A 20,073-nucleotide genomic window follows, 5' to 3' on the forward strand; every position below is an offset into this window, starting at 1 on the left:
TAGAAAAATGCCAAGGTGTGGGTTATTGTTTATAAGAATGCCCTTACTTCTGACAACTGCAGATTTGGGGGGTTCCCACGACTGCCCTCATGTTTGACAATTTGCTGGAAGGGCTTGCAGAACTCATTGAAAGCTGTTATACTCTTGGGTATGGTTTATTATAGTAAAAGGATACAGATTAAAATTGGCCAAGGGGGGCTTCCCTGGTGGCACAGTGGTTGAGGGTCCACCTGCTGATGCAGGGGACACGGGTTCGTGCCCTGGTCTGGGAGGATCCCACATGCTGCAGCGCGGCTGGGCCCGTGAGCGATGGCTGCTGAGCCTGCGCGTCTGGAGCCTGTGCTCCGCAATGGGGGAGGCCACAACAGTGAGGCCCGCGTACCGCAAATTGGCCAAGGGGAGAGAAGCATGAGACAGAGTCCAGGAAGGTTCCAGGTGTGATGTCATTCTCTCTCTCTGAAGTCTTGAACAGCATTAACTCCTGGTGATGATGTATGACAACATGCAGAGTATTGCCAACCAGAGAAGCTCACTTGAGTCTTGGTGTCCAGAGTTTTATAGAGAAGATGTAGTTGACTGCCCATGTGACTGACCTTTAGTGTCTAGCCCTTCCAGAGGTAGAACAGATGCTGCATGGTGTGAAGCCCCCAAGATAATGACCTTGTTTGGTAAAGTCCTCAGGTAAACAGAGGTGCCTAAGGAACTCCAGAGTCCTTAAATAAACAAAAACACTCTTCCTAGAGATCAGGATGGGGCCAATTCCTAACCTCTCTTTTGGCTGAGATTAATTCTTTTTTGTTTTAAATATTGGAGTATAGTTGATTAACAGTGTTGTGTTAGTTTCAGGTATACTGCAAAGTGATTCAGTATCAGTTCTTTTTCACATACTTACCTCATTTAGGTTATTACAGAATACCAAGCAGAGTTCCCTGCCTCTGTGCAGTGGTCCTTGTTGGTTATCTGTTTTAAATATAGCAGTGTATACGTGTCAATCCCAAACTCCCAATCTACCCACCCCTTTTAATTCTTTACTAAAGATGAAAGAAAAGGAGATAACAAACAGCATCTTAGATCCCTTCAGGCATCCATTAACATTTTGGAATGTAACTCTTTATATTTTTCTATGCATATTTTTGTTTCTTCCTTTTTTACAAAAATATGTTGTTACTATACCTATGTTTTATATCCTTTCTTATTTAACATTGTATTGCAAGCCTAATTATGAATGTTTAAAAGGGCAAGAATTTAACCTTATTTACCATATGGTGTTTTCTTTAGGAGAAATAAATTATCTTTGACTCAGTAAACTTTTAAATTATAACACATAGAATCATGAGTTATAAACATATTTGCAATAATATTGGACAAGCCACTTTAATACTTAGTGCTTTTTTTAAAAAAAATCTTATCCAAATAATATCTATATATGCTATAAAAATACAAAAGTATTAAAAGACTTATAATGAAAAAATAGGATTTCCTTGCCTCACTGTTCTCTACTTCTATTCCCATTCTTCAGAGGGAAACAACTTTGAACTATCTTATCTTTCAGTTTTAATTTTTTTGGCTTTTGTATTTCTAAATAACAAGTTTCCCAAGTTTCTATAGCTGTTTTTTGGTTTGATACTTTCATTTTTTAACTTTCTGATATGATAGGTAACGATTTAGCTTATTGTAATCTCACATCTGTTTTCCATTTATCTCAATATGGTTTTATTTCTCTCTTGGTTACCTTTCTAAATCCTGAGTATATAGTTCTACTCTTATTTTTCTTTTCAGCAAGTAAGATAGTATTTCTGGACTTAGCACTTTGTATGGTGAAGATATTAGTACCTCTATCCTTCTCTTTATCAACCTCCCTAATCTTTACTTTATACTATAATGTGAAGGCTTGTTAACATTTATATTTTCTTCTGTAACCATAATTTAGTCTTTTTATTTTGTTAGAGATTGATTTTCAATGTTAACTCAGAAGCTAGTTATTATTTTTATTATGACCACGTAAATACTTTTTACTCTGCAGCCAAATAGTATATATGATGATTATATTTTCAACATGGTATAGCTCTTTGCCTTTCCAGGAGTTTGTAATCACCTTTAGTTTTTCCTCTCCTTATCTAGCTGTATTGTCTCTTTGAGTTCCAGATTCTTCAGGATAGTATAAAACTTCACAGTCTGTCTCTCATTTTTTTTTTGCCACCAAATACCTCCTAGAACTTTCTGTCTCTTGCTTAATCTAGACTGTTCGTTCCTTAGATTTGTTGCACAATTGCTATCTTAGCACTTTTCTGACTCTAAGCCTGACTCCACTATTTCTTGAATTTTGTATCCTCCTCTGTTTTGGTCCTTACTGGATAACATCATGTAATTGCATATGTAGGAGTTAATTTTCTTTGTCCTTGTCTGTGTGAAAATGTTATAACCTATACTTGTCTGTTGATTTGACTGAGTATGGAATTCATTTTCCTTCAGTACTTAAGTGGCTTTGCCTTTTTATTTTTCTTCTTCTAGAATCTGGTATTGCCAATGAGAAGTCTCCTAATATGATTCTCATTCTTTTGTAGATGGAACTCTCTCAGAGAGCTTTCTAGGATATGTTTATCTTTGTTGTGAAATTTCACCTAGATGTGAGTACTTAGTTTTTTACTTGTTCATTGTACTGGACTCTCACCGACCTCTTTCTATTTGAAGATATGTTTCATATAGCTTTGGAATATTTTCTTGTATTATTTCATTGTCTATTCTCTATTTTTCTCTTTTTTTCCCCCCTAGAACTGTTAATTGGATGTTGAATTGTCTGGATTGATCATCTGTGTCACATTTGCTTTCATATTTTCTTTATGTCTCTTTCCTTTACCTTTTTTTGTAAAGGTTTTTGGGTTTGTCGCCACCTCTGCAAAAAAAAAAGACATTTTGGAAGATGCATTTTCAGATGCTTTTTATTTTCTCATTTCTTTTTTCATAGCATTCTATTCTGATTTTATGAACTTTATTACATCTCTTGAAGATAAAAATTTGTACATGTTTAAATCCTTTTTAATTTTTAAACATTAAGGTGTAGAAATGTTTAAAGTACAGTACAAAGAATTTTTTCCTGACTTATGCCTTTCTCCTGAATATTTTAGTATTTTCTACAAATCAGGATCTTCTCCTACTTAATCACAATTCAGTTATAAAATTTAAGAAGTTAACATTTGTTTATAGTTTCTTACTTTATTCAGTGGGGTATATTCTATTACAGTCATTATTTACTTTGATGCTCAGATTGTCCTGACTTGGTGAGTAGGAGCCCTTCTGATATCACTTCTCTGTGTCCTTTGGCATCACCTTATCTTTTTTTGAGAACTTCTTTGCTTTCTGCCACAACACCATGTTTCAGGCTTACTTTGTACTTTTCCTGCCTTAGCCCTGGAATTGCCTGTCTTCCCAAGGATTCCTGGTTCCTTTCAGTAGAAAATGGTTTTTAGAAGATCTCGGCATTAGGTTTGCTCATTGCCATTGGAATGTTGCGGTTTCAGGCCCTTTCAGTGGACAGAGCTTGTGTGTGGGGGGTGTGTGTGTGGGGTGTGTGTGTGTTTTATATATATGTGAATGTCTATATATTGAAAACCATGAGTTCATGATGATACTTCTCATTCCCATTTAATATCACAGGATCAAATGAAGCCTTTTCCCTTTATATTTGTAACTCCCTTTCATAGAGAAACTTGGCTTCCATTATTCTTAATATATTTACTTATTTGATTAATTCCCCTGGATGTAATCAGTCTTCCATCTCTGCTGTCACCCCACTCTTATATGGACACTCTTTTCTTCTGTGTGGGCTGTTAGTCCCCACTCTAGGTTGCCTCCACCCTCCCACATCTCGGCATGGAAGTCTGGCCCTACCCCCAACACCATTTGGCCTCTGATATTTCTCATTAAGCTGCCCTTCAGCTTGGATGCCCTCACCACTGTGATTGGTTGCTGGCACACCATATCATGTTGCCTCTGCATGAATGCCTTCCTCACCCTACCTTAGAGTTCTGATAGACTGCACTAGGGGAGCCTCCATAGATGGACACCCTTCTCACCCTACTTTGGCTCTGATAGCATCACTACCACCCCTCCCCCAGCTTTGGATACCTTCTTTGCTCTTTTTGGCCCCTGTCTTCTCACACCTTCTCAGACTCCTTCCCAACCTTGGCCTCCTCTCCCCGCACTATGCTTTTCTACACCTAATAACTTTAAGACTGAATAATTCTGGAAGGGGAGCAGTGGGTGTATATTTCATCCAGGAGTAATTTTTCAATTTATCATGGTCTTTCATGATTAACTATTGTGTACTATTCATATTTATGAATAAACAATAAATAAAAAGCCAATTGGGAACTCTGTTTATGTGGGTAGGACTTAAGTTTTATTTTAGAATTAGTAGGTTGGGAGCTGCCCATTGCTCTGGAGACCTCTAAATTCTGGAAATCAGTAGTCATTTTTCTAAGAAACCATCACTCATCCATAGTAGCTATACTAGTTTCCCCAAACTATTGTGTGTGTGTGTGTGTGTGTGTCTGTCTGTCTGTCTGAGATGAACCCTTTAGTTTTTTACCTTCGAAAAAAATACCTGCCTATATAGCATTATTGTCTCAGAGTTATTGTGGTTGATAATGGGTGTCAGCTCTTCCATACAGATATTAATTTCCCTGTTTTCAGTTCTACATTTCCTATGAGCACTCCTTTTCTGAATTTCTAGCCTTTCTGGGGTTCTGGAGAGCAGTTTGATGTCTCAGTTATAGTTTCCTTAAGTTCTCTGGGCTTCTGGCTTTATCAGTTATGGATACATTTTCACAAATTTAAAAAATTTCTCACTAGTTCCCTTCTCAGGTTGGGATGTTTTCAGCTGCAAATACAGTCCCATCTAGAATTTATTTAAAAGTTAAGAAAAAACTACTTCTATAACAAGAAATCTGGTATTGGAGATATAGGGTTGGTTAACTTAGCAGTTTAATGAATCTAGCAAAGATCCAGGCCATTTTCATCTTTCTTCTCTTCTAATCAGATCTGCTGTTTCTCTTGTCTCAACTAGTTGTAGCAGTTTTGTCCATTACATTCTCACTGAAGAATATCCAGAGTCTGCAGGAGTACATTCCTTCCTTGTGTTTTGTTTATAAGGTCAAATGAAACCTTCCCAGAACCCCTGCTTACATTGTATTGGTCAGTCGATCCATCGCATATGTATTAGAAAACCAGTCTGTGTGTGGGGGGGTGGGGGGGAGAGGGAGAGGGAGAGGGAATATGAATGGAATTAACTATAAATCAACTATCTTTAGACCTTTGCCTCTGACCAGCAGCGTTAGGTATCCTAGGACCTAGTTAGTCAGTCTGCATTTAAGCAAGATTCCCAAGTCAACAGGATGACTTGATTGTACATTAGTGTTTGAGAAGTGCTGGTCTAGAATAGTTAAGATTTAACCCCCTAGGACTGAGAGAGAAGCCTCATTTGTAAAAGTACAGGGTCTCCATATACCTGAACAAAATCAAGTTTCAGTGAGAAAGGACGAAGGAAGAGGAGTCAGTGTGGGAATGGCTGTTGGTTTGGCAGCCAGCAGTGTCTGCCCATACTCCCTTTCCTTTTTTTTTGGTTGTAGTGTGTGTGTGTGTGTGTGTGTGTGTGTGTGAGTGTTCTTTTTTCTTATCATTTTTATAGGAGGAAGAAAAGATGAATGGAGGTATGGCTTGTGAAAATGTTAATGCTATGTGTATATGATATCCTATTATAACCTAAAATCTTATACTTAAAAGAGGTGAAATGGATCCTTGAGAGTCTTCATTTCAGGGTGTATTCATTTTCTACTGTTCTGTGAAGAATATTGCCACAAACTTAGCAACTTAAAACAATATACATTTATTATCTCACAGTTTTTGTGATTCACCAGTCTGGGCATGGCTGAGTCCCTCACAAGGCTGCAGTCAGTGTATTGATCAGGGCTGGGTTCTCAACTGGGGAAGGCTCTGCTTCCAAGCTCACGTGGTTGTTGGCATCACTCAGTTCCCTGTGGGCTGTTGGACTGAGGGCCTCAGTTTTTTGCTGGCTGTCAGCCAGAGGCCTCCCCAGTTGCTTGCATGCCGTCCTCTCCATAGGCCAGCTCAATAAAGCATCTTGCATCTTCAGAGCCAGCAAGTGACAGAGTTTCCTAGCAAGGTAGACGTTACAATCTTATGTAATCACATACAGATCCATCCTCTTGGTCATATTCTGTTGGTTAGAAGTCAGTCATAGGTCATATCCACACTTAAGGAGAGAGAATTACATAAGGACACGAATATCAAGAGATGGGGATCATGGGAACCACTTTAGAGTATGTCACAAAGGATCTCTAGCTGACTGAAAACAAAGTGACGATGTAAATTGCACATTGTGTTGAGGTTCCTGCTTAAAACTGGTACTGTGCATTATACTCAGGCAATCAGGAGATTTGCTGATGTAGCCAAATATTTAAAACAGGTAAGCTTTGATGGTACCTTTGTAATATTAATGATCATTGCTAAACAGTTTCCTTAGTTTTAAGTTCATTAACATGGTTAATAGTATTTCATGAATTAAGCTTTAGATGTTTCTTTTTTTTTTAGTTGACTATATTGTGGAATATGACTATGATGCTGTACATGATGATGAGTTAACTATTCGAGTTGGGGAAATCATCAGGAACGTGAGAAAACTGCAGGAGGAAGGATGGCTAGAAGGAGAACTAAATGGGAGAAGAGGAATGTTTCCTGATAATTTTGTTAAGGTAAGCATTCTCAGTTAAATTCCTAGCTGTTGCTTCACAGGATTCATTCATTCATTCATTTATCTATCTATTTATTTATTTATGGCTGTGTTGGGTCGTTGGGTCTTCGTTGCTGTGCACGGGCTTTCTCTAGTTGCGGCGAGCGGGGGCTACTCTTCATTGCGGTGCGCGGGCTTCTCATTGTGGTGGCTTCTCTTGTTGCAGAGCACGGGCTCTAGGCACAGGGGCTTCAGTAGTTGAAGCATGTGGGCTCAGTAGTTGTGGCTTGCAGGCTGTCTACAGGCTCAGTAGTTGTGGTGCACGGGCTTAGTTATTCCGTGGCATGTGGGATCTTCCTGGACCAGGGCTCGAACCTGTGTCCCCCGCATTGGCAGGCAGATTCTTAACCACTGTGCCACCAGGGAAGCCCAGTGTTTGAGCTTTGAAGCAGCTTTTTTATGAGCTTCATACTGATTCTGGAGATGCTACAGGTTATTATATGATCTGTTATTGTTACAGTGTTTTTACTTTAGTGCTTTAAAAAATAAGTGAGTATGTTTACAGAAGATGTCTCAGGTGCTGGTAAGTGAATTGCTTTTCCTTATATTTTTAAATTTAAAGTGGAATTTTGGTCCCTTTTGAAGAGTTCTCGGAGCTTGATAATGTGTTTCAGGCTTTTTTTTTTTTTTTTTTTTGCGGTATGCGGGCCTCTCACTGTTGTGGCCTCTCCCGCTGTGGAGCACAGGCTCTGGACGCACAGGTTCAGCGGCCATGGCTTACGGGCCCAGCCGCTCCGTGGCATGTGGGATCTTCCCGGACCGGGGTACAAACCTGTGTCCCCTGCATCGGCAGGCGGACTCTCAACCACTGCGCCACCAGGGAAGCCCCTAGAAAATGTTTTAAACTGAATTATTTGTACCCCCTCCTCCCTTTACATCCTGTTTTTCATACCACAAATTTAAATTCGAGGCATTATTATATACATCATGTTAATGTTTACCTTGGACTTACCTGGAAAGTTAAATTTTAATTTTTGCCCTTAAAGAGTTAATAAATTTCTTTCTGCTAAGATATTTTAAGTTGTAGAAATAATTTAAACCAGGAAAGCTTGAGTGTCAGAAGCTAGACTGGTTTTGCTTTGTGGATCAGTACTCATTTCCTGCATGTCAGTGTCATCTGTGACCTCAAGGAGCCTAGCAGCTTTGAGAGAAGGGTCTCCATGTAGGCCTGATGTCTTTTGAGTCATAGGTACTCTAGCCCTCATTCCCTGCAGTTCTTATCCTAAAACTCTTTCATCCTAGGGCTGAAAGCTCAAATAACATTCTTGAATTACCAAAACTAGTATGAAAAGTATGACCATCATAAACTTTGGGGGCATTTTCAGTCCACTTCAGTAAGTGTTGTGTGTCTGAAAGAATATGGTTAAGAGAAGGGTTCTTTATTTAGTGTTTTCCCACTCTACTTCACTTGGCTCTCATTAACATTCTTGTGACAGAAAAAGGAAAGGAGTAGGATGCCATTGACAATGAATGTGCATAACTCCCCCCCCTTTCCTATTTTTGCCTTTTCCAAATTGGGGAGGGGCTGCTGAAATAGGGAGGCCCTTTGTTAAAATTAGAGAGACAGCAATTATGTGGAGAATAGCATATTTGAGGGAGAGAATAAGTTGAGAAACTTGCAAAATAGCCCTGGTATATTATATCTGTCATTGTTTTCCTTGCAAATTTTGATATGTTGGCACTCAGAAGGTACATATTGATTTCATATTATGGAGATTTTCTCCTGTTGGTCATTTTTCTTTAGACTTAAGGGTTTTTTGTGGATATCTATTTAATTTAATTGTAATGAAAATGAAAATCTAATGACTCAAGGTAGTTCCTCTGGATCATACCTTATATACTATCACTTATATTCCGAAAAACAAAATGAAAATTTTAGGAATGAGGTAAACCACTTTGTTATGTTGGAAACCTAATTTTTCAATTGTGGGTCTAATATTGACTCAATCAAAGCTAAAACAGTGGACATGTATCATATAAATATTTAATCCTGCTTATTTTTCTTTTCTTTAGTAATATCACTCTTCCATATCTTCTGATTTATGCTTCTGTAAAGTGGAAGCACTAGTTTTATATAACACTTCTGGAAATCCTGAATGTTAAATTAAAAATAAGTGTAGTCCCCCCCACTCATCCATGGTTTTGCTTTCCGAAGCCTCAGTTACCCACAGTCAACTGTGGCCTGAAAATATTAAAACAGAAAATTCCAGAAATAAACAATTCATAAGTTTTAAATTGCATGCCCTTCTGCCTAGGATGTGAATCATCCCTTTGTCCAGCATATCCTACCCATCACTTAGTAGTAGCCCTCTTGATTATCAGATCAACTGTCACAGTATTGCAGTGCTTACATTCAGGTAACCCTTATTTTACTTAATAATGGCCCCAAAGCTTAAGAATAGTGATGCTGACCTTTCAGGTATGTGAACGGAAGCTGTAAAGTGCTTCCTTTAAGTGAGAAGATGAAAGCTTAATAAGGAAAGAAAAAAAATCATGTGCTGAGGTTGCTAAGATCTGTGGTAAGAATGAATCTTCTGTCTGTGAAATTGTGAAGAAGAAAAAAGGAATTCATACTAGTTTTGCTGTCTCACCTCAAACTGGAAAAGTTATGGTCACGGTGTATGATAGATGCTTAGTTAAGATGGAAAAGGCATTATATTTGTAAGATTTTTTGAAAGACAGAAATGACATTCACATAACTTTTATTAGAGTATATTGTTATAATTGTTCTATTTTATTATCAGTTGTTAATCTCTTACTGTGTCTAATTTATAAATTAAACTTTATCTTAGGTATGTATATATAGGAAAAACCACAGTATATGTAAGACTCAGTACTGTCTGCATTTCCAGGCATCCACTGGGGGTCTTGGGAGCCTGTGGATAAGGAGGGACTACTGTATTCCTCAGATTTTAATTAGCATAAGCAGGACTGTAACTCTGTTTAGGGATTTGGTGATTAAGATATCTGTCTATTCCATTTGAGAAGTAAAAGGAAGCTCTTGCCATCTAATCTGGTTTTTATTATTCTTTGTGACCTTTGCTTCTAGGTTGTAGAGGGTAATTGCTTTCTATTTTCAGATCATGGTCATCTACTGTCCATGATCAAATAACCAAATTGTAAAATAGATATATTTCAACATGAAGTTAGTGAATCTTATTGATTAACCTTTTATCTGTTTTTGGTTAGTGTAATCAGAATTAAGTATATTTGATTACTTTAGTAGATGGAGAGTAACTATATCTTCTCCACCCTTTTTAAAGCTGCCCCTCATTTGCTTATATTTTTTGTCTTTTCCTTTAATTTGCTACTTCATACTCCTTATCCTACTTTCTTATCCTTATGAAACCAAGCAAATCAATATAGTACATTCTTATCTATATGGAGATTATCCACAATGTATTTTTTTCTTGGCCAATTTTGTATTGACATTACCTGTTGTGTAGGAGGCTTCCCTCATTTGTAGAATGAGATTTAGTTTTTTTGAGTTTGCTTTCTCAATACATGATACTTTCTCAAGTGAAGACACCTCTTTTACTGCATCTCCTGGAGTCATTTTCAAAGTCAGTAAAGGAAGCAAAGTTTGTAGGAAAGAGATGCTATAATGTTAATATGTATTTTATTTACTGGCTGACTAGGTAAAAGGAAACAAAAGGCAGAGGAAGGAAGAAACACTGGAAGCCTTAGTAACACTTCATAGGTACTCAATATAATTGCTATTTTAGATGATAGCCAAAGAGTAATTTGGAGGTACTATGCATCCAGGAATGAGGGAAGAGAATAGGTTGATGAGACAGAGAGAGAGAGAGAGAGAGAGAGAGAGAGAGTTCGTGTGTGTGTGTGTGTGTGTGTGTGTGTGTGTGTGTGTGTATCTGGTGGTAGAAGATTGTAGCAGGGAGAGGTTCCAGAGGCGGAGGGGGTGGAGCCTAAAGCAGACTTTACCTTATTTGTAATTTTGCTTAGAGCTGAAAGTCGCTTGATACTTTTGATAACATCTTAGTTGGCACAATGTATTTGGAAGGCTGTAAACCTGAGTTTTCCCTATTCAGTGTAGACTGTATATATTTTAATTTTGTTTTCCTTCCCCTTTTGTGTTTTTTGTCCTCAGAAGATTTATTATACCTAATATTCATGGATTTGATTGTGTCTCAGTGAATATTGAAGGTCCACAAAATGTTTCTAGATCTTGAGCAATACGTTGTAAATTAATATTTTTAGAAGCGGGAGACATTGTCATTGTATTAATATATCATACTTGTTTATGTGGTTAATTTTTATTAAAAAATAACACAAATATCTAGTTGTTTAGCTAGCCAACAGGATAGAACCAAGATTTATACCCAGGTCATCTTGTCTCTTGAACCTGTCTGCTGTCTCACATTTGGTCAGATTGGAATTCTTTTCCTAGAGGAATAAGATTTGAATATCAAGCCAAGTTCTTGGTCTCCTGTACCAATAGCTTTCAGCTTTTTTAGTTTTTATTTAATCTTTTTAAAATGTAGGTAGCCCAGTAGTGGGATTGCTGGGCCGTATGATAGTTCTATTTTTAGTTTTTTAAGGAACCTCCATACTGTTCTCCATGGTGGCTGTATCACTTTACATTCCCACCAAGAGTGCAAGAGGGCATATACCCTGAGAAAACCATAATTCAAAAAGAGTCAAGTATCACAATGTTCATTGCAGCTCTGTTTACAATAGCCAGGACATGGAAGCAACCTAAGTGTCCATTGACAGATGAATGGATAAAGAAGATGTGGCACATATATACAATGGAATATTACTCAGCCATAAAAAGAAATGGAATTGAGTCATTTGTAGTGAGGTGGATGGACCTAGAGTCTGTCATCAAAGTGAAGTAAGTCAGAAAGAGAGAAACAAATACTGTATGCTAACACACATATATAGAATCTAAAAAAAAAGTTTCTGAAGAACCTAGGGGCAGGACAGGAATAAAGACGCAGACATAGAGAATGGACTTGAGGACACGGGGAGGGGGAAGGGTAAACTAGGACGAAGTGAGAGAGTGGCATGGACATATATATACTACCAAATGTAAAACAGATAGCTAGTGGAAAACAGCCACATAGCACAGGGAGATCAGCTCCATGCTTTGTGACCACCTAGAGGGTTGGGATAGGGAGGGTGGGAGACACAAGAGGGAAGGGATTTGGGGATATATGTGTACATATAGCTGATTCACTTTGTTGTACGGCAGAAACTAACACAACATTGTAAAGCAATTATACTTCAATAAAGATGTTAAAAATAAATAAATAAAATGTAGGTGGCTCAGGAGATGTTCAGGAGAATCCAAAATGAATACTCCTTGGCATGTTGAGGTTTGTAACTACCAGTTTTTACATAGATTTCATATTTTCATTAGATTGAAAAATATTTAGTGCAGTCTGAAAACCGTGAGGTTTTCATATGGTGTGTCATGTATTAATAGCAAATTGAAGTGTTTTTCCTTAAGTACATTACCAATAAAAATGAAGCAGTCACTATAGTGTGAAATGTTTTGTGTATCTTCTATGATTTGTACTTTAATAATTTTCAGAATTTTTCACCAACTTAACAGTTTTCCCAAAATGGAAAACTTTTTTTTCTGTTTGCAAAATGATATGCCTTGTTAAAAAACACAAACAAAGCAAGCATCAAACACTTCTGAACAGTATAAAGAAGTCAAAGTAATCTGAAATCCTACCAGCTAGAGAGTAACAACTAGTTAACATTGCAGTAGACATAAACACCTGGAGATACAGATTCTTTGTTAACTTTTATGTGAAAAATACCTCCTGGTTAGTGATTTGCTTTATTTTCCATGGTTACTTTTAATGAACGGAAACTGTTAATTTTAATATCAAATGTGTGAAGTAGGAATCCAGTTTCACTCCCTACTCCCTAAATGTGGAGCATTATAAGCACCATGTGTTTTAAGATTCAGTTTTTTCGGGCTTCCCTGGTGGCGCAGTGGTTAAGAGTCCGCCTGCTGATGCGGGAGACGTGGGTTCGTGCCCCGGTCTGGGAAGATCCCACATGCCGCGGAGCGGCTGGGCCCGTGAGCCGTGGCCGCTGAGCCTGCGCGTCCGGAGTCTGTGCTCCGCAACGGGAGAGGCCACAACAGTGAGGAGCCCGCGTACCAAAAAAAAAAAAAAAAGATTCAGTTTTTTCCCCTCACTTTTTGCCTGTTGTAAATCAAGTTTGTCTGTTTATGGACTCTTTATTTTGTTTCATTATCAGTATGTCTGTTTATATGCCAGTACACACTAATTTATAGTATCATACAGTTTTTCTTTATATCTTGGTTAAAAGAAAAGTCCCCTCACTTTCTTTTCACTGAAGTATTTTGGGTGTTCTTGGTCTTTCGTTCTTCTCTACAAATTTAGAACCAGTTTTTTTAATTGCTCTCCCAAATCTGTGATATATTTATTCAGTTGCATTGTATCATTGCATCAGTTTTAAGGGAAAATGCTATCTTTATGATAATGAGTTTTCAGTCACTGAACATGGCATGACTTCTCTTTCATATGTCTTCTTTTATGTCTTCCAATAAAACTTCATACTTCTTTTCATGAAGATTCACCTATCTTCTGTTAGACCTATGACTTAGGGTTTATCAAACTACAGCCCATGGGCCAGATCTAAACACCACTTGTTTTTATAGTGTCCATGAGCTGAGAATGCTAGCTAAGAATTATACAAATAGTTGGAAAAATTTGAGTGAAGAACAGTATTTAATGACATGTGAAAAATTATATGAAATTGAAATTTTAGTGTTCATAAATAAAATTTTGTTGGAGCATAGCTCTGTTCATTCATTTAAGTATATGACTGCTTTTGCACTACAAATGGCAGAGTTCATTGTTGCAACAGAGATTGTATGGCTTGCAAATCCTAAAATATTTTACTATCTAGCCTATTATAGAAAAAGTTTGCCCAGTTCCCTGACTTAGAATTATTGTTTGTCTTATTGTTTGTTTATGATTGCAGGGTTTCTTTGTGTGTTGGGATAGAGGTGGTGTTTCAGCCTCACTTGGTTTACCTCTATCTCTAGTTCTGATAAGACTTAAACTCCTAATAAGTCATTGTTACCAAAGTGTGTTATATTCTTTAGATATGTGTGGGCAGAGAAAAAGGTTGAAAACTGTTGATATTATGTTTTATATAATAATCACTGTACCTGGTTTTGGTATTTTACATTTGAGAATTTAATAAAATACAACTTAATTTGCCTATTTGCTGATTTCCCCTTTTGTAGGAAATTAAGAGAGAGACAGAATCCAAGGATGACAATTTGCCCATCAAACGGGAAAGGCAAGGGAATGTAGCAAGTCTTGTACAACGAATAAGCACCTATGGACTTCTAGCCGGAGGAATTCAGCCACATCCACAAATCAAAAACATTAAGAAGAGTATGTAAATAATTTTTTTCCTGTTTATTTAAATCAAAAGAGAATGTTGTTTTATAACAGTCCATAAGTTATAGTAAGAAAAATTAGCTCAACCTTTTGTAACAGAGTACAAAAACTTCCTGCTTATTCTCATGTTACTACTTATTGGCCCATGTATTCAGTCTTCATCTGGTAATCCAGCATGAGCTGCCGACAGCCGTCTGTAGGGATTGGAAATTAAGATATAAGGCATTGTTTTCTTATTAGTCTTACACACTCTATTAAATAGTTAACACTTTGCCTTAAATTTACTTTAATATCATTTATTTAATGGGATGCTAAAATGCTCATCCTTAAGCAGTATAGATGTAAGCATTTGATAAAACGTTTTCTTTAGTGGTTAGACATCTGAACATGTACATTCAGTTTTCCAAGGTGGCTGGCCCAGCAGAGTGCGTTTTAAGTATTCAGTGTAAATATGTTAAGAGAACAGTTTAGCATAGAGAGAGAGCACCATGTTTAAAATCGGACATGAATTTGAGTCTGTCTTACAACCTTAGATCACTTAAACTCTTGAGTTTTATTTTACTGCTGGTGAGAAAGTTGTAAGAAAAAAAGACTGGTAATATTGCTGTTCTCAAAAACTTAGTCTTGGAAAGACTGTTACTCAAAAAAGCATTAAACATATACAAAGAAGTACTACATTTATGGGAGCGGATAGTGTTTTAACATAGTCAACCTGCAGCCCCTTGAGAGACTGAATACTGACTACTATGTTCAATTTGATTTAATATGTTATAAATGAGTATTTAACCACATTTATCTTCAATCAGTGTCTTTGATGTTGTGGTCCCTTGTGCTTGATGTTGGTACTAAAATGCCTTATGTGCCAAGTAGTCTATAATATAAAGAAATTTTGTTTACATATATTTCACAAATGTAAGACTATTTATGATTTTTATATTGTCCTCATATCTCAACCTGTTACTTTCTGTGCTACTGTCTATGAATTTGGGGAAACGTCCACTTTCTGGGTTATATCACCCTTTGATTATTTTCATAAAATGAAAACAGATTTTCATAAAAAACAGGTTTCATGACACTGAGACAGACCAATAAAGGGTTATAGGTGTTCTTTGTTTCCCAGTAAATGCAATGTACAAACAATATTTAGATATTACCCATACTGCTGTCAGCGTACTGCCTGAGGGTGGGCAGTTTACTAGTTCTAGTTGTCCTCGACTCTTTAACTCTGTTTGGGGATTGGGGGATAGATAACAGTATTTCCACATCCTACAGGTGAATCTCTATATAGAATTTCTATGCACAAGGAGAATTCTAGACCCACAAAAGGGTTATTTGTGACCTCTGTTGTAAAACTTATTTACTACTTTCTTTAGCTTTACTGAGCTATAAAGGGACAAATTTCATCTTAAGTAGAGGCTGGACAAAGGACATCAAGGTTATTTTGTCTCCTAATGGGAAAGGACTCTAAATTTTACCTTCCTTGAGAACCCTGGTCATAATTCATTTTCCTGTAAGAAAGAGAAACCATTATATAGTTGGTGCCAGGAGGCTTAGGCTTTTTCCTAAGGATCCTCCATAATTTGTTTTTAAGTACATGTGCTGCAAAGACTGAATTGGTCATTTGGTGCTAGCTAACATTTAAAACAGGATGCAGGTTGTTTTTGCTTTCAGATTACTTTTCCAGGAAAAGCAGCTAATGTTTTTTTTTTTCTTTATCAGATTTTTTTTTGTTGTTGTTACTGTTAGTTTGAATCATATCCTTAATTTATGGAATAGATCAGTTATTCAAAAGCCGTTCATTGTAATGTTAAATAATAGTATATACCCTTTTAATCAATACCATTAATATTTAAAAAAAAAACATTTTAAGGTTGGTAATGATAAAGCCTGCATTGTGAAGGTTCATTTCAAATCTTTGTGTGCCAAGACAGGTGAATCTGCATGTGTGTTGAATTTTGTCTAAGCAACTAAAAGGAGAAGTTCAAATAGATAGTATGATATCTGGAGACTGGAATTGTTAGCTATTTTTCTCTAGTCTCCAAAGCCAAAAAGTGTTGGCCTTTTTGCAAAGTCTAGTCACAAAACCATTGAAACTTTTGCTATTGTGTGTAAGTTAACTATGATATCCTCTTTAGTAAGACAGGTATTTTCTAGAGTGAGCACAGAAAATTTTTCAGGATAAAGTTGATTGCAATAAGTTGCTAAAGTTACAGAAAAGAACCTGTTTACACTTCTCATAGCAAAAACATGTACAAATGACATTACTGCTGAGACCCTTGTAAAATCAGGCACAAAGATAATGGTGTAGTTTACTTGCATTAATAAATGACATCTTTCAGCATCACAGTTCTATATAACATACAGTATGGAATATTAGTAGATATTTCACTTTACTTTTGGAAAAAAATTGATGCCAGATGTGAATCTACTTAAGGCATGTGTGAGGGAAGACATCAGTGCTTGTAACTTTGTATTCCTTATTAGTGGGAACTCATGCTACAGAAGTGATTTTTCACCTAGTTAATAATTGTTTTGAATGTAAAAGATACATTTAGATTGATACTGATAGATCACTAGTAGTTATACAGAAAAAAATGATACATGAAAAATTAGTTGACTAAAATGCTAATCTACACAGTGTTTCATTCTCAGAGAACAATTGGTAGCATGCCTCCCAATTCTGAGTCGTTTTTGAAGAAGATAATGAAAGTTCTGAATATCATCAAAATATGGCCACTGACTATACATCTTTACAGCATACATTACAAAAAGGGGGGGCATATTATTTCAGGCTCTGCTCTTTGACATTAAAATATTCTGACTTACAAGGGGAAAATGACTCACTCAAATGACTCCTCCCCAGCTGTGGCCTCTCAAATAAATGAATGGGGTAGGGTGTTTTGATTTTGTATTTTATTTTGAAAAACTTAAAATCTTACAGAAAAGTTGAAATAATAATTGTACAGTAAACATGGTATATTCTTCACCTAAGCTTGCTGTTAACATTTCGTTATATTGGCTTTATCTCTATATACATGTATAAATACATTTTTAAACTAAATCAGTTGAAAGTATATTGTAGACATGATACTTCATCCCTAAGCACATGAGTTTTTTTTTATTCGTGACTGTGACGATCATGTTTTCTAAGATTTTGATTATCTTAAGTGGTATATCAGCAGTATAGCTAGAATCTCGAATAGCTTGAATTTTTCACTTAATGGCCTAAGTAATATGATTTTTTTATTGCTGAGAATAAGAAAAAAATTTTAAAGAAGATTCAGCCATGTAGCAAATGGCTCAGTCTTAATGTTTCTTAACTCTTGATGATTATCTTTGCTTACTGGAGAAAAAATTGATTAAAAAAATATTTTTTTATATTAGAAAATTTTAAATGCTATAATAAAATCTGAAGATATACTTTCCAGAACCAAATGAAACCAAAAATGGATCAGAAATCTTTTTGTTGCTATCTCTGAAATTTTAGCATTCAACCTCCCAGCTTCTGAGTATGGTATGCTTTTTATTTTAGCATTTGCTGGAAAAATTAAAACTATTCTTCAATAAGAAATAGTTCCACAGTTTAAGAACTCTGTTTGATCTGAATATTTAGATCTATTTTTTAGAACCATGAAATACTTGCCATTTTTGATGACCTACATTTGAAAACACAGGATTTTCTGTTTTAGTAGAAACAACAAGGAAGGTCACTTTAGTGTGTAATTTCACACAATTTGGTTTTGTTTTTCAAAAAATATAAAATATTTCTAAAAGGTTTTTCTGAAGTTATTTGACATTTATGTGTTGAATACCATAATACCTGTGGGTATGAAGACCATAAGAGCAATGTTAGTATGGACAGTCAAATCTGCCAAATAAAGCTGGGTATGGATAATGATTCAAAACTCACAGTTTAACAGAGGAAAACATCAAGTTACTGTGATACAGGGGTGATAGTAATGATTATACCTCATAGGGTTTTAGAGGTATTAACACATTAAGTAAATATTATAAGAAGTGCTCGATAAATGTTTGTAATTATTATTATAGTGTTTTATACTATTAAGAACCATACTAGAGATATATATACTGTGCAGTTAAGATTCAAATGAAAGGGCAGTTCTATACTGGAGTCATTGAGCAAGGTGTATTTAAGCTCTTCTTTAGGTAGGACATATCATTTACGTAAAGATTGGGGAGTATGGCCTTCTATTCTAGTTAGAATTGCAGCCCTTGGAAGACCCATGGAGATAAGTAAGTCCATGGTATTTTCAGGGAGTAAGGATCCAACGTGACTAGAGTGCATGAGCTTTGTTAAAGCACTCTAATCTGTAAAGGAGACAGCCTGATACAGTGGGAAGATAAAAGGCTTAGGAGTCAGAAGTGAGTGTCTTCTAGTTTTGCCTCTTTCTTGCAGTCTTGGACAATTACTGCTGAGTTCCTGTTTCTCATTGGTAAAATGATATGTATAACAAGTTTTTATGACCTTTTGTGTGGGAGATGTTTGTGAAGGACTTGGAGTGGTACTGGTACATAAAAGATGAACATATGTCCCTGTCTTTGTTGTACTTTGTTTATCCTCTTCCTTATTAATGGGTTTATTTATAAAATACTGATTAAAAAAAAAACTTGAGGGCTTCCCTGGTGGCGCAGTGGTTGAAAGTCCGCCTGCCGATGCAGGGGACGCGGGTTCGTGCCCCGGTCCGGGAAGATCCCACATGCCGGGGAGAGGCTGGGCCCATGAGCCATGGCTGCTGAGCCTGTGCTCTGCAATGGGAGAGGCCACAACAGTGAGAGGCCCGCGTACCACAAAAAAACCCACAAAACTTTATCATTAATTTCTTTGTAGATCTGAAAAGCTATATGGAGTTTACTTAAGGAAATACTCGTTATAGTTATTTTAAAAAATTGAATTTTGCATATCCTTTTATTGACAGTTCTACTCTTACATGCATTTTCTTTTCTGCTTGGTAAAGGTTCTGATACATTTTAGAAATTCAGTGAATATTTATTGACCAATATGTATGGGTAGACCATTGTATGTGCCATTTGAAATGTGAAGAATCTCCATATTTCTTTAATTGTGTTGCCAATTAATAGATAAGTTTAATATAGGCACTCGCCTTAACTTATGAGTGAACCGTATAAAAATATGGAATCATATGAAAACTTTTTCTTTTTTAAATAAATGACTCACATTTTATAGCAATAGTAGGGGCTGTTGAGATGTTTTTATCCAATGTGGATTTTCCTTTGAAAAATGAAAAATTCCTTTTCAGATAATTTTGCACATTATTTTGGAAGAAGAGACTCTGGAGAATTATGCTAGTGTGAAAGGAAAAACAACAAAAACAAAGCTTTTGATTAGACTATAACTAGGTTTTAAGTGGAAAAGAGAGCATTGATAGGACATGACTGTTGGGACTGACCCCAAGATCTTTATTCTTTTTATACATCAGAAAGCACAGGTGCCCAAGTTTGTGTATGTCCCAGGTATAAACCGCCACCTAAATGAGAAGTAAACTCTGTTGTCAAGTGTTGTGTCCCGTGAGCAGGCGTGGATCACCCTCTGGCTGTCAGTTTCCTCATCTGTAAAATAAGACATTCAGCTCCTTGTGGGGCCTCACGGGGCCTCAGGGGCCCAGAGCGCTGCTGGGCGGGGTCAGGCCGCTGTCCTCTGGTGGGAGGACGCGGCATCCAGCCTGGACAGCTGCCAGGAGCGCATCCTTGCTGCTGCCGTGACTCCCGTTGGTTTAACTGGCAGGTGTCTGATTGGCACATGAAGTGTACGGGGAGTGATTTTCCTTTTTCTTGGCTAAATAGGGCAGGCTCTTTGGGGAAGTGTGA

The 20,073-nt window shown here is 36.7% G+C and overlaps 1 protein-coding gene across 1 annotated transcript in view; it reads left to right on the forward strand.

Moving 5' to 3' along the window:
* Nucleotides 1–20,073, forward strand: part of CD2AP (CD2 associated protein) — a 103,824-nt gene that overhangs the window by 27,759 nt on the left and 55,992 nt on the right. Inside the window, exons 2-3 of the mRNA XM_065885388.1 lie at nt 6,610–6,770; nt 14,067–14,220. Of these exons, the coding sequence (XP_065741460.1) occupies nt 6,610–6,770; nt 14,067–14,220 (315 nt within the window). The remainder of the gene's footprint in view (nt 1–6,609; nt 6,771–14,066; nt 14,221–20,073) is intronic.

Source organism: Phocoena phocoena, chromosome 10, assembly GCF_963924675.1.
Source record: "Phocoena phocoena chromosome 10, mPhoPho1.1, whole genome shotgun sequence".
NCBI lineage: Eukaryota > Metazoa > Chordata > Mammalia > Artiodactyla > Phocoenidae > Phocoena > Phocoena phocoena.